Source organism: Neopelma chrysocephalum, unplaced genomic scaffold (assembly GCF_003984885.1).
Source record: "Neopelma chrysocephalum unplaced genomic scaffold, ASM398488v2 Primary Assembly neopelma1_183, whole genome shotgun sequence".
Lineage (NCBI taxonomy): Eukaryota > Metazoa > Chordata > Aves > Passeriformes > Pipridae > Neopelma > Neopelma chrysocephalum.
Genome location: NW_020897845.1, coordinates 203,688 through 220,198, shown reverse-complemented (window position 1 = coordinate 220,198; position 16,511 = coordinate 203,688). Strand labels below are relative to the sequence as shown.

The window sequence follows — 16,511 nt, the reverse complement described above, 5'->3', positions numbered from 1 at the left end:
CAAACTGGAATGAAGTCAGCTGAGCTGACTAAACACGGAATGAAGTTTAGTTAGAAGAGAAAACATTGGAAAATGCTTGGACCACTTTGTTTTGCCGGATTAGTTTTTGGGAGGCAGGAAAAATGGCTCCAAATTGGAATTTTGCCTGAGTGCTTGGGATTAGATTTTTATACTCCTGGGTGTTGTGGTCCATGGAGCAGGCAGAATCTCAGCTTTGTGTTTTCTTGGGAAGAAAGTCTGCACATCTTGACTTTCAGAGGCTGTCCATGTTCTAGCCAGCTGTCCCTTCATCTTTTTACTTTTTCCAGCTATGAAGAGGTGAATATGAGTGCTGGAATGGTCTATTGATATGAAATGAGATAATTGCATAGCATTTTCACTTTGCTGCTGACATGTGCTTTCTGTTGTTGGCACAAAGCCAAACTCCCTGTTCCAATACTTCTAGAAAAGCTTTTTTTTCTCTTTTTTTTTTTCCCTGTGGGTGTTACTGTTGTCTCTGCCTTTGTTAAGAGGTTGACTGGGAATGACTCTGTCTTGGCCTCTCTGCTCGTGTTTACCTGTAACCCTGGAAAAGGAGTCGGCAAACAGTAGGCAAAGATAGCACTGATTTATTCCAGGCTGGCTCCTTTCCTTTGGAACAAGCACTTCTGTCTCCCATGAAAGATTCTGTATGTTGGTCAGTTTGGGAGCCACTAAGTACATAGTTGATAAAACTAGATCAATACTTAATCAGCTTGCAGCAAGAGCCTTGTTGAATGGAAATTGCATCTTTGTGTGTTGTATAAATACTTGTTTCTCTTCTCTCAAAGATACAATAAAAGAGAGGAAGACTTTCCCAGTTTAGATGAATATAATGATTTCCTGGAAGAAATAGAAGAAATTGGTAAGTCTTAATGCTTGCATTTTTGATGTGCTGTGCTCATGAGACCATGGGCTTTTGTATTCTGACTCAGCTGCCTATGAGAATGTCTAAGTTGAGTTTCTGTAATAGGATTTATCATAGTATCACATTTTTATCTAATTACTTTTTTTTGCACACTTTTAATCATATTTGCTGAACTGTAGGTCATCATTGAGTAAAACTTTTTATCTGCCAGAGAAAGAACACAATCCAAAGAGGAAGCAGTGCTTTATAGCTGGAAAAGAAAGGCTTGCAGGGTACTGTCAGTGCTACACTGGCAAAGATTAAACAAAGAGAGGAGAAATTGAAATTTTCATTATATACTTCCATTAGCTTTATCTACCATGACAGAAACCATATGGTGTCTTTCATCATTTCTGCTTCTGCAAGTACAGTAGTTGAAGCTGCTTTGAAGCTGATGACCTTACATACCACTGTGGTAGCATTTTATGTTGCTGTGCAGAAGGAGGAGGTTTAGGAACAGACGTTGACTTCTTTCTCTTTGGATTAGCTGAAGCAGAACTTTGCCCTTTGGGGAAGGGACAATGTTATCAACAGAGTTTATTTTCTTCTTAGTTAGGGTAACTTGTGATTTATGGTGGACTGATGGATTTTGCTTAGAAAAACAAGGATGTGTTCAAAGGAGTGACTGCTAAATGGTTTGTTTCTTGATTTTTATGAGCTTCTGAGGCTTTTCTTTTTTTTTTGACCTGGAGGAAGAAGAGGTGACTTAGAGCATGCAGGAAGGGCAGTGAATGTGATTTGAAGGAAAACATGGAGATGCCACTCCCCTTCAGTTTCTCAAAGGAGCCCTTGCTCCTCTTTGCACTGTGGTGTTTTGTAGAAATGTATCCAATACACTTACTGCTGTGAGTAATGTATCGTGTTTTTGTTGGCATCAGAAGGCCGAGGCTGGAGAGCCAAATCGTGTGGCTGGGAAACACCAGTCACACTCATACAGGTCCAAATATCTGGAGGAGATGATGTGGGTGTAGTTCTGTTTGTATATTTTTTTTTTAATGGTATGGGGGAAGCAGGGAATGAGCAGAAAGAATGGTTGCATCTTGGCCAGAGGATCCTGGAAGAATCTGTGTGCTCATGGAAGGGAAAACGGCTTCTTATTTATGTAGCATTAAATGCAGTTGCCCCATTTACTGCTGTTGCAGTTTTCAGCATCTGCAACAAGGGATTTGAAGTCTTGCCTGAAATTGCCTGAACCTCATGAATTTGTGCGGGACGTTATGATTCTTCAGCTCTTGGGATTAGGTGGTTACATTTCAAATGGTTCCAAAGTCTGCGCTGGGAACTTGGTGTAGAAGCAGCAGGAATCCAGCTGGTTTTGGTAACCTTGTGAAAAAGAGTGAGTTTGCCAATAATTGTTTTGGCCCTGCAAATGCATAATGAAAAAGCTTGATAGAGTCATTAGGAATTGGAGTTAGTTGCCTGAGAGGGACACCTAAAATACTGAAAGGAATAAGAAGTCTGATTACCTCTTAGTTCCTTCATGTAGCAGCCAGGGTGATGAGAGGAAAAAAGGGGTGCAGTCAGAAGGCTCTTAGTGTTCACTGTCAAAGGGTTCATTTGTGATCTACTAACTCAGATAGATCCCAGAGGACAGGTTTGACTCAACAACACTACTTTAGGCAAGAGTTCAAGCCCTATTCTCTCTCCTTGGTGACAAAGCCCACTCCACACATATTGCTCTCCCCAAGCCCTTCCCTGCAGTGCTCCTGGGCAGATTTCTCCACCTAGAAGTTGTCTGGTGTGACACTGTGACTTCTTCCAATGCATGTGGAGAATGGCATGACTGAATAATGTGTTAAGGGTGTATCTTTGACTCTGTATGGTCACTTCACATTATACTGCAGAGAGTAGTTATTTCATTTTTGTGTGTGTGTGAATTCCCTGCTGGTTTGTGCACATGAAAAACTGGGCTGCGAGAAGGAAAGGATTTGGTTGTGCAGGGCAGTTTTGCCTCGTGGAGCCAATGTACAGCAGGTTGAGAGTAGCTGGTGGTGGTTGTTCAGGCTGCCAGGTTGGAATGTAGGGAGGCAGAGAGCTGGATTTCCCCTCTCTCCCCCTGCCCCAAACTTTCAGTTTTTCTGCAGGAGTGTCAAAGTGCGGCTTTACCTTGTTTTCTCTTTGCTGGGAAGTTTTGTTTCTTGAGTTGTTGTGGGAGTTCAAATAAAGTAATTGCTTAGCAGAGGCAAGGTGTAAGCATCAATTTTAACCTTCATATGACCCTGGTACAATTCAGATAGTTTTTCCAAATATTTGCAGCAATTGCACTGTCTTATTCCATTGATGTGATACATGACCTCACTGGAAACACATTTTCTCCCTTCATATCAGCCGTGTTATACCTACAGACTTTTCCTATTTAAATAGAAGAGTTGGGTGGTACAGCAGAAGCGTGTGTGTGGGAAGGTCAAACAAACATTGGAGTAGTCACCTTTTAAGATTTCTGTTATAAAAAACACATTTTTGAAGTGGTTTAGAATGTAGCCACTAAATAATGCTTTGGGCTAAAATGTGTTGTTACAAGGCTTTAAATAAAAACCACATTTTAAAGCAAGTTTTCGCCAGAAGAAAAATCAGTTGGACAATTTGAGAACACTGTAAACACAGTTTGTTGTCATTAACACTAGGAATAAAAATAAAGTGAAAGGGTTAAAACCTGCCTTTGGGAAAGGTGTGGACAACATCCATCTGAATGAGTCAGGTCTGTGCCCATATGAGAGAGCGACAAGGTTAAACCTTTAGAGTGTTGCTACAAGTTGCAGTTTCTGGACATAATGCAAGCTTTGCTTGTTATTTCCATAAGGTTTTCTTCTTTCCCCAAAGGTTTTCTTCTTCCCCAGAGTATATCTGTGCCCAGATTTTTTTAAACCCTGTGTGTAAGCTCTCCGAGCAGGACCCGCCTCCCAGCATGTACCTGGCACCCTTCTCCTGGTACCTGAGTGAGGCCCGCAGGCATTACCACAACACAATTGTTAGCAGTAATTATTGCTTTTTAAAAACATTCAGTACATTCAGCTTGGAAGGAGGCTGCTGTATTTGTGCCCTTCAGATTCCTGTATCTCCTTACTCCTCCAAGACTTTGTGCAATACCGGCTGCCTCAAGACTTGTCTTAGAACGTTTATCTCACAAGTGATCCTTGGATAGGAAGGGTTTTGTTATCTGTGATCACTTGTGGGTTGTGTTGTTTATTGTTTTGTGGTTTGTTTTCTTCCTTCTGTGTGTGTGTGTGTGTTCTCGAGGATGGTGTTGCTGGTCCTGACAGAGGCAATTTCCCAACTGGAAACTGGGCGGCTTTATCAAAGAACCATTTCAGTCATTTGTCTGAACAAAGATTTCACACTGCTCCAGACAAAATGGTCTCTCTTAGACTGATGGGGCTGAGTGAATTCAATCATTTATGACTATGCTAAGGTAATTTTCTGGAAAATTATTGACCCAGTAAAAGACAACTGAGGATGAACGGAAATAATTATTAATACCTAACTAGACATTTCTGGCTTATCTGTGGGTTTTCTTTTGTTTCTGATAATTATTTTGTTATAATCACAGAAATGTTGGTTTGGAAGGGATCTGTTACAATCTGTTTAATCTGTTTTCCACCTCACCCCTTTCCTACCCCTCTTAAAAGTACGGGGACCAGGCACTGAAAGCACCAAGAGAAGGTGCCAAAGTAGCCTGGGACTCCTTGGGCAGACTGAGGGTGTGGTTGTGTGGCTGTGTCTCCCTTTGCCCAAAGCAGTTGCTCTTCTACCATTCCCAACCTCTAGCTAAGGTTTTATGAAGCTGATTATTAAGGAGTTTTTTGTAGTGGAATGGGAGGAATATTGTTTATGTCGAACTAATGCTAATAATGTTTAGTCTGAGACTAAAATGGAGATTTTGATGGACTTAGAGTCTTGCAGTGGAGTCATATTCATTCATACTGCTACGTCTCTGGACAAATGATTGTGCCATATAATTAAAATTTTTCTCATTTTCTTTTTTTATAGCTAGGAAAATATTTTTCTGTTTATTGTAGAATTGCATAATGAATGTTGTTGTTTTGAAAAGCAGTGAAAGTCTCTCTGTAGAGGCTGAATTTCAGAAGTTGGGAGTTTTACCTAAATAGAATGAAATGTTTCAGAAAAACACAATAGTCTTCCTGTTACACTTCAACAGATGTCTCAAGGCAAGTCATTTTATAAACCAACCAATGTGAGATGGATAAGTAGATAAATAATTGTTGCATACAAAACAGCTTCTGTTTCTTTTCCCTGAAGGGTTTCAGGCCTCTTATATCGGCTTATGCTATATTTCAACATGGACAAAAATAAGTCTGTCTTCTCTTTGAAACCTTTTCAAACCAGCCATCTGCTTTGCCACTCATATTCAGATCTACACCAATATTTTTTCAGGGTAGGTGTGGCTTACGAGTTAGGGATTTTTAACCCTTTCTGGTTCTTCTAGTTTTATAGTTGTTTTTTTTTTTTATGTTGTTGGGCTTTAGAAAAAGGGAAGAATTATATTTAAAATCAATTTCTGGCAAAACTCAAAGCAGACCAAATAAAAAAGTGCTGCTCAGTCCTAACTATGTAAAAGGTATTAGCAACTGTGTTCTTTGATATTTGTTGGTTTTTAAATGCCAAGGAACTTGTACAGGGGAGAAGTGACAAGAGAAAAAAAGAAATAATCTCTTAATTACTTTTTTGTAGCCTAGTGCCCCTTGCAAAATAGACTTGTCAGCTGTAATTGCAAGGGTACAATGGCAAGAGCTTGTATTCTGTGAATATTGATGAAAAGATGTTTGAAGCTCATGAAAAATTTATTAGAAAATATGTTGAAAGATGTTTTGGTGGCTGGTTGGCCTCTGCTAACCATGCAGTGTCAAAGGGCAGAGTTTGCTTTGCTGCTGAGTACTTATTGTGGGAGGGAAGATGCTTTTGTCATGTATTAAAGGGCAGCTGTTGACACTGATGTTGATGTAGAGACATCCAGGTTACACTGTTACGCTTTCCACTGTTCTACTTTTTTTTTTTTTACACTTTTTTACACTGTTTCAAAAACTGGTTTTTTACACTCTTTTTTACAACTGTTTCAACAAAATGTACCTCTTCAGTATTTTCACTCTTGAAATGTGGACAAGCTAGTGTTGAGGAGCAGATGCTTAGGACCAAGATAATGTTCCTCATCAATGACTGTACATCAGTGTTCACTGGGACAGATCTTCTCTGGCCTTTGAGGATGCTGGAAGTTTGAATCTTTCTGATTGCTGATGTCCTACAATATCCTTGAGTGGCAGAGCAGAATCAGATGGGCAGAGCAGATCTGGTATGAGCAGATCTGAGTGTTGGGAGGGTTGTATCTGTGGTTTGGTTCCAGCCACAGCAGAAAAACAGAAGGGGAAATAAATAGTCTTTCACCTTGCTGTGAGCAGAGCAATGGACTTTTAAGGTGGCTGTGCAGGTGGCTGCTGAAGATTTCTCAAACATTGATGAAGAAATAGATTCCTTACATAGAAATGTTACTTCCTATCAGGTACCAAAATACTCAATAAATACTGGAAAATGCACCCACTTTTGTAAGTAGTTCCTAATAAAGGCAGGCATTTGCACATGTTTAAAACTTTCCTGCTCTCCCCTGTATGAGTTTTAAGTCTTAAGCTTTTGGTTTTACAGACCAGATTGTGACTGGTTGAACCTATTAAAGATAACTGAGAAAGGGGTAAAAAACCAAAGCCTGAATGTTTCAAGCAGCAATAGTTGCAAAACAGGGATCATCAACTTATCGCTGGATTTATTTTTAGAGAAATACTCAAGATGTTCAGGAGTCTAAAGGCAATTTGGCATCTCACTTTGCTCCTCCTCTTGCACCTGAAGGTGGCATCTGGGCATCCTGCTAGCACAGCATGTCTCATATGCTATTTCTTTCTTGTGTCGTCATTGAAGAGTTTAGAGAGCTGGTGTGTGGATTTAAGTTGTAGGAAGTGCTGACATTCCCATGCAGCTGCTGTCATTGCTGAGCCCTGGGTTGATTGTATGCCAGCATTTTCACATGACAATTCTTCTCTGCCCTAATACTCAAATATTAAAAGTGCTTGTCAGTTGGGAACTGTAGGCTGGAAATTTGGAGGCCAAATGTCCATTAAAATAAAAAAAATTTAGACTGAAGTAATGTGTTTTACTAAGGAGAGGTTGCTACAACTGGAAAGGGTTATGTTTGTCATGATATAAAATAGGAAAATGTTATGCCTTTTGGAGATTAAAAAAACCCCTCAAACATTTGGAATGGGTAACTTGCTTCCAAAAGCCAAGGAGCTGGACTTTGAATGGCTTGTTTGGGTTATCGCAATGCCCAGAGGTTCCACTTGAGATGAGATCAAGACCACAGGGATAAGTGCTGCATTTAGCTATAGTATGGAGATACAGCAGGTGATATATAGGAGAAAGGAAGCTTTATTCCCCTTTTGCTGGTTCTTGCCAGTGGGAGACCTCTAGTATAGAGGCCCAGCGATCCAGAACAGTAGCAAAGTTCAAAAATTGATTGCAGGTGTTGATTCTGAAATTCCTGAACCACAAACTCAGCCTCCATCTCAGATCTTCCTTCTGAAGTGAAGATGCTGGGGTGGGGTTGGAAGAGTTTAGCTGATTTATGAGCCAGACTGAATTGAAATGTCAGTCCTCTTGATACTGTTTATGATTTGGAAAAGAGGGGGGAAGTAGATACAGCATTTTAGGGATTTTTTTCCTTAAGGTTAGGAATTCCTTCAGCTGTATCTTGCTGAGCCCTTTTTGTTGCTGTTAGAGCAAACAGAATACTTTTGATAACTGTAAAACGATGTGGTGCTCCAGTACTTCTGGAAAGGGAGTATTCCTATTCCCATCTGTACACTTTTATTACTTCTGTGGTACCATCTTTGGCACTTGCCTGACCCCTTTGTTTCTGTTGACACTGCAAAGCATCCAGGGGTGTTCTGGAGTCAGAGCAGGGGAAAGAGTGAAGCCTGTGCCTGGGAGGAGGCACCTAGGAGCAGGAGTACCCCTTTTGGCTGTACAGCTGGGTTTGCAGAACTGAGCTGTATCCTACAACTGTAGCATTTCCTTGCTTTTTCCCCCTGTCCCCATTTATTCCCTGGCTTTGAATTCTTGATGTTTCCTTTGCTGCTCTCAGCTGGTTTGCCAGTTGAGGCTATTCATGGTTTGGTTTGCCTAGAACCCTCCTAATGCACCTTTCTACCATGTTAGCTGTGGAGAGGATGAAAGAAGGGATATAATCTTTCCCAAACTGAGATGTGAGCTGTCCTGATGAGTAACAACAGACTTCATGCTGCTTCCTTCTGTTCCTCTCTAGCAACCTTACTGGTACAAATGACTTGGCAGAGGTGCAAGTGCCCAGGGATCATTTGGCCCTGGTTGCCTGAAAGCCCAGGAAGAGAGAACTGGACTAAAATCTTCCAAGTCCTCTGCTGTTGTGTTCACAAGAACCTCCTTCCCTTCCTCAGGGTCTGGCTGAGCGCAGTCACTACGCGGTTGTTTGCTTGTGAAGGATTTATCAACAGCAGTGCAAATTTCTTTGCTGCTCTTGACAAAGCTCTTGGAGGCTTTGAGTGCTGTGTGTTGTGAGTGTTCAGTAGCTCTAAGGCCATGGGCATGAGCCCAGCATCCACTCTGGATGGTGATCACCAAGCAACTTCCCAGTGATAGCAGCTCTCAGTTGGAATTCACTTGACCCTCAACTGAACCAGTGACCTAGAGGTGAAAGGCTCAGGAATTGTATCAAATTACTAATCATCCAAACCATCTACATCTTTCAAGCTGTTGATTATAGACACTGTTCAATTTCTTGAGATATCTTCTGTGCCATGTGTAGATAATTGGGAATGTTGTGCTAAACTGTGGAACTTGCTGGCCAACCCCCCTTGCTCATGATGACATGAGATATACTCTGTCACCATTGGGAGACATCAAAAGAATGTCAGTTAACCTATTAATCTGGAAGCATCTGTAGATTCCTCCTAATAAAGATAATTGTACATTGGTGCCTTTTAAGTTATCGAGCAATGTGAATTTTTTGTGTATACCTGAAAATTCAAACAATCTCTGACTAGTCTTTGTGCATTAGATAATTTTATGGAATAGAATGACTTAATTTCTAACTTTGTCTTAATATGTATGTGTTTGGTGTAATTTAATTTTACAGGAATCACTGTGTTCTTAGCTGTAACTGCTACTTGAAAAGGTCAATGTTTTATGAATAACATGATCAATATCACGAAAGAGGATGCAAGACTCAGATTTTTATTCTCCTACAAATATGTAAACCTAAAGGAACTCTACTGGCTTCTCTTGAAGTTTGCAGTGACTTAGCAGATCGTGTCCATCTTTACCGAGCACGTTTAAATAAATTCTGTTACTGCAATGTTTATATCTGGTGCTAGAAGGGATAGAGAACATAAGAGTAGTATTTCTTTGTCATAGTCATGCATGCTGACCTAATACTTTTGCTTTCTGTCTTTATGTAGTATTTAACTTGACCAACAATGTGGACTTGGAGAACACCAAAAAGAAAATGGAGCTGTACCAAAAGGATAACAAAGAAGTCATTCAGAAGAATAAGTTAAAACTGGTTAGTTAACTTTTCTCCTCTGCAATTTTTATCCATTAGTTGAAGAATTAAAGGATTTGTGAAGTACTTTCTGTGGTGTCTTAAAAACAAAGCTGAAAGCACTATGCAGATTTCTCTTTCTATTTCAGTATTTAGTTTGATAGCTGAAATGTAGTTATGCTTCACTTTGGGAAGAGCTTGAAAGGAGGGACAGGCAGTAAAGCCTGTGTCTAATACATCACCACTGCATGTGTGCTGGCAGTGTCGTTGGACAATATCCAGGAGAGACGAAGTTCATTCCTATACCAGGACAATCGTTCCTTTCTCATCCGAAGGAAAAAAGGAATCCAGACGCAGACATTATGAACCTCCCAGGAGAGAGTTGTAAAATTGAGGGGAAGCACAGGTCTGGTTTATGCAAAATTCAGAATGAAAGATGTTGAAACAAACATTAGAACTCTTGTTCAAGAGCTGATAACAGTAACGTCAGGAATATTGTATATATGATCTGTATGCAGAACACATGGTTTGTTGAAGATTCATTCATTAAAATGTGGCTCAGATATCATTTGGCTCTTTAAAATAAACTTGCAAGCATTTATTCCTGTAAGACAAGTTTAATCTGCTAAATATTTTTTCAGTATAAAAATACACACTGTTATCGGTTCTTGAAGCAAAATGTCTGCCCAGAGTGTGACATAACAAGGTTTTGTGTTTGTATTACAGTTGCACTAAGGACTTGCTTTCAAATCAGTAGGGGTGAAATCCTCACTCCCCTGAAGTCTGTGGCAAAACTCTGAGTGATTTCTTTAGCTCTAGGATTTCACAGGAGGAGATTGGAATCTGAAAAATGTTTGTTTGAACCTCTTCCTTTTAAAGGCAAGGAAATTTCCCTAGGGGTCCATCTCTGATCTGTTACCCTGTCTCTGACACTGTGCAATATCCTATGCTTCAGAGCTTGAAGAGACCTGCCAAAGCTTTGGCTTCACGTCTTATTTTACAATGTAGCTGCAACCTCGAGGGTCACTCTGTTAACAGTGTGCTTTGCCTGCAGCCCACCTTCCCTTCGTGGAGGTGACTCTCAGACAGCCCGTGTAGGAGCTCTGTGACCCTGTCAAGCAGCACCGTAACACCCTGTGCCCACCAAGCCCCCCAGGGCCTCCTGTGTTCTGTACTGTACAGTCCTGCTGTGCTGGAGGCTGACTGGTGGCAACTGGGCAAGCCTGTGTGAATCCAGACTCACTGGAGAGCTGGGGATGTTTCTCTTTTATTTCTTTTTCACCATTTGAAACATTCAACGTTTCTTTTTCGACAATCGAAACGTAATAATAGACTTGACACAGCGGCTGTTACAAAAACTGCATGATATTGCCCATAAATTTAACCCTCTCCTAAAAGCTGAAGGGTTGCTTTCCCTCTCTAGCTCTTCTTGGCAGGTTTTGGAAAGTCTTAGCTCCATACATGGTAAAAGGTGTCCAAATATTTTTTTCCTAAACCTCTCCTGCCCATTCATTGTCCCTTCATTCTTGGACTGATGTAAATTTTTCTGTCCATTGTAATAACTTGCTTCTGAGGAATATACATATTTTTTGTCCCTCATGGTGTTTTTGTTACCCTTTGCCTGTTCCAGTTTGAATTTGTGTTTGGGAAGCAGAAGAGACTAGAGCTGAATGCAGTATTACAGCTGAGATCTTAATGCCTCTTGTAAAGAAACTCCTGTTTTCCACCTCTCTTGGAAATATGTTGACATGATCCTAAAACTGTGCTCTTGTAGCACTGTCATGTGGAAGGTTCATAGCCAGTAGTTGTCAAGCAGTGCATCCTCTTTGGTTTCTAACTCGCAAATTAATGTCCCCAAATCTGTGGCCTTTTAAGTTATTTTGATCTCACTTTTGCTACTTTTGTCTTTGTGAGCTTGTCATTCTTGCAAACCAAAATATTAAGTTACTGAATAAGTCACCTCAGGATTTGAATAACTCTTTGTTCTCCTGTCAGTACAAGCCATATTTTTCATCTTTGTAGCCAGTTCCTAATGACTTTGCTACTTTTTTACTAACCCATATGTGTAAGTTTGATGCAGGATCATGCAAGGAAAAACTTTAGGTAGGCAGGTTAGGAAAAGAAAAATGTGAAGAACTATCTAAGTTCTTGTCATTATAAATTGATTTTTATATATAGATGTTTATGTACACTAGTTATTTTTAAAAAGCCTCACACTTGGAATGAACTACAGCTTTCCCAAACCTGCCTTCTTCCTTAAATACCTGCAGTTCTCCAGTCATGGGGTAACCTGTTACTTCCTACTTTGTCACTAGATATTTAATTTCACTTGCTGCTTTGTACAGTCTTGAAATAGTTTTGTCTAAGTTCGGTGATGTGAATGTGCATGTTTTCTTGATTGTCCTTTCCTGAATATGATGAAAAATTATTACACCTTTTCCACTTATCTTCTTGAGTTTACTCCAGGCTTCACTGTCGTCTTTTTCTTCAGATATCAGGACTGTGTTTAGATTATCTTTAGGCTGGACACAACCCTTGCTGCCTATTGAACTCATCTCTCTTCTGTTTTACTGTTCTGCTTGCTCTTCCTTTCAGAAAGAATTTGATCTGACATGTGATAATTCTTCCATTTTCCTGTAGTGTGGTCTGGTTTAGATTTGTATATCAGTTTACTTATTTCTGACTATAATTTTTCTGGACTGATTCTTCAGTCTGAGTCTGTCACCACCTCCCTACAAGTTTTCTTCTGTTCCAGTGCAAATTCCAGGCAGTCTTTAGACATAAACGTGGAAGAGCTTTGGAATGTCTTAAAGACCCTGAGCTCTTCATTTCTGTTGACTGAACAAACTAAATCCCTTAATTCTCAGAAACAACCTCAGTTTGCAACTTGGGGATTTTCTTGCTTTGTTTTTTTCCTTTCATTCAATGCAAAGAGAACCCAGTTCCAGATGGTCACTGGTTGGTGACCAGCATTTTACCAGTGTCACTGCTCATTATGGAATGGAAGCAGCTCCTGTTGGCTTGGTGGCAGGTGATGAGATCTGTCAGCTCTTGCATCCAGGAGATACTGGGCCTTACTGGGACCCATTGGCTTGATCTGCCTGGTAAAGGGATGTTTTTCAACATATTGTGGCCAATATCAGATTGCTGTGCTTTATGAGAGAACTTTATGATTGGAACAAACTTTACTGAGCTCTTGGCTGCAATGATCTTTTCCTGAAACTGCTTCCATCAAGAAATCGTCCATTTGAGTTTTATAAAATTTTAATTATCTCGGTGTTTTTACTGCATCTCCCTTTGCTTTAGTCTTTTTGGTGGGGAAGTTTTGGGAAGTGTTTCCTATATGTTTTTACCTTCTTGCAACAAAACTGATGTTCTTTTGATTCCCTCTTTTTTATAAAATCCTTTTTATTTTCCCCTGTCACTGAGCCCTCTTCTGGTTTTTAATTTCACTGTGATGTTCAAATACAGATAACTTAATAGTTTACAGGTTAAAAAAGACTTGTCAAGAAATAGATCTGTAACAAAAACTAGTAATTTTTTACTAATAATCTTTTGTTTCGTCTCATGTCACATGGCTGCAATCCAGGTTATAGGAAAAATTCCTAATTTTCTGAGACTGTGACATTTTTTACAGTTCATGCTTATATGTTTTAACTTACAGGCTTCTCTATTAATATTCACATATTTGTAATTTCTTATTTTTCTTCTGCACCACTGATAAACACAGTGTGCTTTGCACAGAAGGTGCAGCTGATGGAGGGGACGATCAGGGACAGTATTATGGGATTATATTTTTGCTCACCCTACTTATATCACTTGGGTTGTAAGATGTGTGGGAATAAAGAAGGGTTCCTTTTAGGGTGAAGATATAAGGAAATGCTGTTGTCGTTCTCTAACTTGGATCCAGACTGCAGAGAGCAGCAAGTTAAAAATCTAACTCCACACTGGACAATAAGAGGAGGTAGAATAATCAGCCATAATAATCTTAAAATTCTACCTAAAATTTTACTTTAAAAGGTAGAATTTGGCTGCTTCCCTCTTGCGTGTCCTGCCCTGGGTCCTTTGGCAGGCAGTGGAGCTCTGGACTTGCTGTGAGCCCATTTCTGATTTCCCTTTCAGACACGGGAGCAGGAAGAGCTGGAGGAGGCTCTGGAGGTAGAGCGACAGGAAAGCGAACAAAGGAGACTGTTCATACAGAAGGAGGAACAGCTACAGCAGATGATAAAAAGGAAGAATAAACAGGCACTCCTGGATGATCTGGTGAGTAACAAAACCAGAGGCTTTGAATGCTCAGTAGCAGTACGTTGACATTCATCTCTATCACGTGTTAATTCCCCACTGTTAACCAACTGCTCCTGTTTCCCTGTCTTGCATGTTTTGAGTTATTCATTTCAATGTTGCAAACAACTCTGGTTTTGTTAAGCTAAGGGCTGGATGAACAGTGCATCTGGGATTTGTAAGCTCAGTTGGACTCTCCCACTGTTGGCTTGTTAAGTGGTTCTGAATACTGGTTGATAGTCTGGTGTGTTGAAGCAAAATGGTCATTAGGAGCTACTTTATGAGCTCAGCCACCTCTGCAATGGAGATGGAGAGCAGGGGGCAGTACCCTCAGGAGTTATGTGAGCATTGGTCAACCCTTTATGGGTCAGGGCACCTAAATGATAAGTGGTCCCTTTGTTTTCAAAAACTACTGAAAGGAAAAGATTTCTTGCCTTGAGTGTGTCGTGTTCTCTTACTCCAACTTTTCATATATGAGTTGCTTCTTTTGAAGTGAACGAAGCTTGAGTTCATTTGAGGGGTGTACAGACAAATGGAGAAAAACTCAAGCTACTCCTGGAAACTGTTAATTTTGTTTGAATTTACTACTGATTCTGCATCTAAAATGCAATGAAGTGTGGCCATAGAGAAGCTCAATAAATAGGTTATTTAAGCAAGATTCACATCTCAGTATTTTCAATGCAAGTGTGTGTATACAGACATGCAGGCACACACACATTTGTGTCCTTTAACATCTGTGAGGATAGTCTCTGTGTGTAGCAACAAAGTAACACATTTCCTTGAAGGAAAGCAGAAAAACAAGTATTTATCCATACACACGTTATTCAGTGTGGTTTAAAGCTGTTTGGTGTGTTTAAATCAGAATTTCTGTCTTGTTTCAATGCATCTCACACTAATAAAGTGTTAATTCCTGATTTGTATTCTCAGTTTATACTGAAGATACAGATGCTTTTCTACTTTTCCTGAAAAAGCAGAGTTCCTCTCTGAGCCAGGGCAGAAGGCACTGACATGAGGAGAGAGGATAGAAGTGTAATTTAAAAGTTTTAGGCCCTCTTGAAGAGTTTCCTTTTTTCAAGCCAGGGGTTCCGGCAACCTGTCCTTGGTTTTCCTGAAAGGAGCTGGTGTTTCATTTTTGGTAGACAAAACCAGAGATGAGCAGAAAGGTTCTTTGAAAATTCCCCAAGTTTGTAATCCAGCAATCTATTTTCACTTTAAAGGTAAATGGGCTTACAGTTCATACAATTAGGAATAGTGGATCAGTTAATAAAAACTCCACTGTGAATTTGAATTTAATTTCTCAGAATATGGGTTCTGAACTGGTTTCTGACTTACTTAAGTCCTGTTCTAAAACACACTCTTAACTGACTAGAGACCAGTGGTGATGTGTGTTTGGTTGTTTTATTATTATTTTTTTAACACTGTAGTAGGTTTTACTGGAAACCTTCACCAGATGGCTTTCAGAAAGAATGGTTATAAATAATCCTTAAAACATAACTAAAATAGGTAGTTTTAACTGTGATTGCATATGTATTTCTATTAAAACATATCTTAATATTCTAAAAACAACATAAAGGTGATTTTTAAAGGCTGAGAAAGGAAACTGAGCAGTTTCAAGTTGTGTGTCTGTTTCTGAAGGGGCACTGTCAACTTAAATTTGAGCCCAAACTTGTTTTGTAATACTAAAGCTTTATAAAACCAGCACTGAAGTGTTTGTATAATGACTTATAAAGTCTCTGGAAAACCAGCAGTTGTTAAACAAATAAACATTTCCTATGGTCTCCGAAGTCCCTCTAATGCTGTGCTCCAAATCTGAAAATGAAGCTGATCATAAGTAAAACTTAATTAAGAAATGCAGCAAAAGTCAAGCATAAGCATTAATAGTGTAAAGAATCAGGTGTAAAAAAATAATCTTGTATCTAAGGTCGCTGGTTCTGTGCTAAACCAACAAAGATTAATTTCTGGCTACAGAGATACCAGTGGCAGAAGCACTGACTCAGCAGGATTGTGAGTGCAGAGGAAGGTGGGAAGTTGACATTTCACCAATTGGTTTTGAATCTTCTCTTTTGGATAGATCACCTGATGTGGACAACCTACAGCCCAGACCTCCTGGGTCTTGGTAATTTTTTTTTCCAGGATTGTCCTTGCCACTGGACAGCAAGAGAAAATTTAAGAGAAATTTTTTGTGTGTGGTGCAGGTTGAGATACTGGGTCTTTCCTCTTCCTCCTTTGGTGCTGAAATCCTAAGAAGCTGTGAATCTCATAGAATCATAGAAATGCTTGTATTGGAAGGGTCCTTTAAAGACCATCTCATTCCAACCTCCCCTGCCGTGGGCAGGGAACCTTCCACTGTCCCAGGTTGTTCAGAGCTCCATCCAACCTGGCCTTGAACACTTCCAGGGATGGGGCATCCACAGCTTCTGTGGGCAACCTGTGCCAGTGTTTTACCACCCTCACAGTAAAGAATTTATTCCAATATTTAATCTAAACCTACTTTCTTTCAATTTAAAGCCATTTCCCCTGTCTTGTCACTCCAGGCCCTTGTAAATAGTCTTCATCTTTCTTGTAGGCTCCCTTCAGGTACTGTAAGGCTACAACTAGGTCACCACAAAGCCTTCTCTTTTCCAGGCTGAACTATCCCCATTCTCTCAGCCTTTTCTCATAGGAGAGGTGCTCCTTCCCTCTAATCATCTTGGTGGTCCAAGTCATTATATGTGTTATTTGTGGTGG

General features: G+C 40.0%; 1 protein-coding gene across 2 annotated transcripts in view; it reads left to right on the top strand.

Moving 5' to 3' along the window:
* MNAT1 (MNAT1, CDK activating kinase assembly factor) overlaps window positions 1–16,511 on the top strand; it is a 119,815-nt gene that overhangs the window by 36,123 nt on the left and 67,181 nt on the right. For both annotated transcript variants that reach the window (XM_027702358.1, XM_027702359.1), the window contains exons 3-5: window positions 810–883; window positions 9,421–9,524; window positions 13,626–13,766. In XM_027702358.1, coding sequence (XP_027558159.1) covers window positions 810–883; window positions 9,421–9,524; window positions 13,626–13,766 — 319 coding nt within the window. The remainder of the gene's footprint in view (window positions 1–809; window positions 884–9,420; window positions 9,525–13,625; window positions 13,767–16,511) is intronic.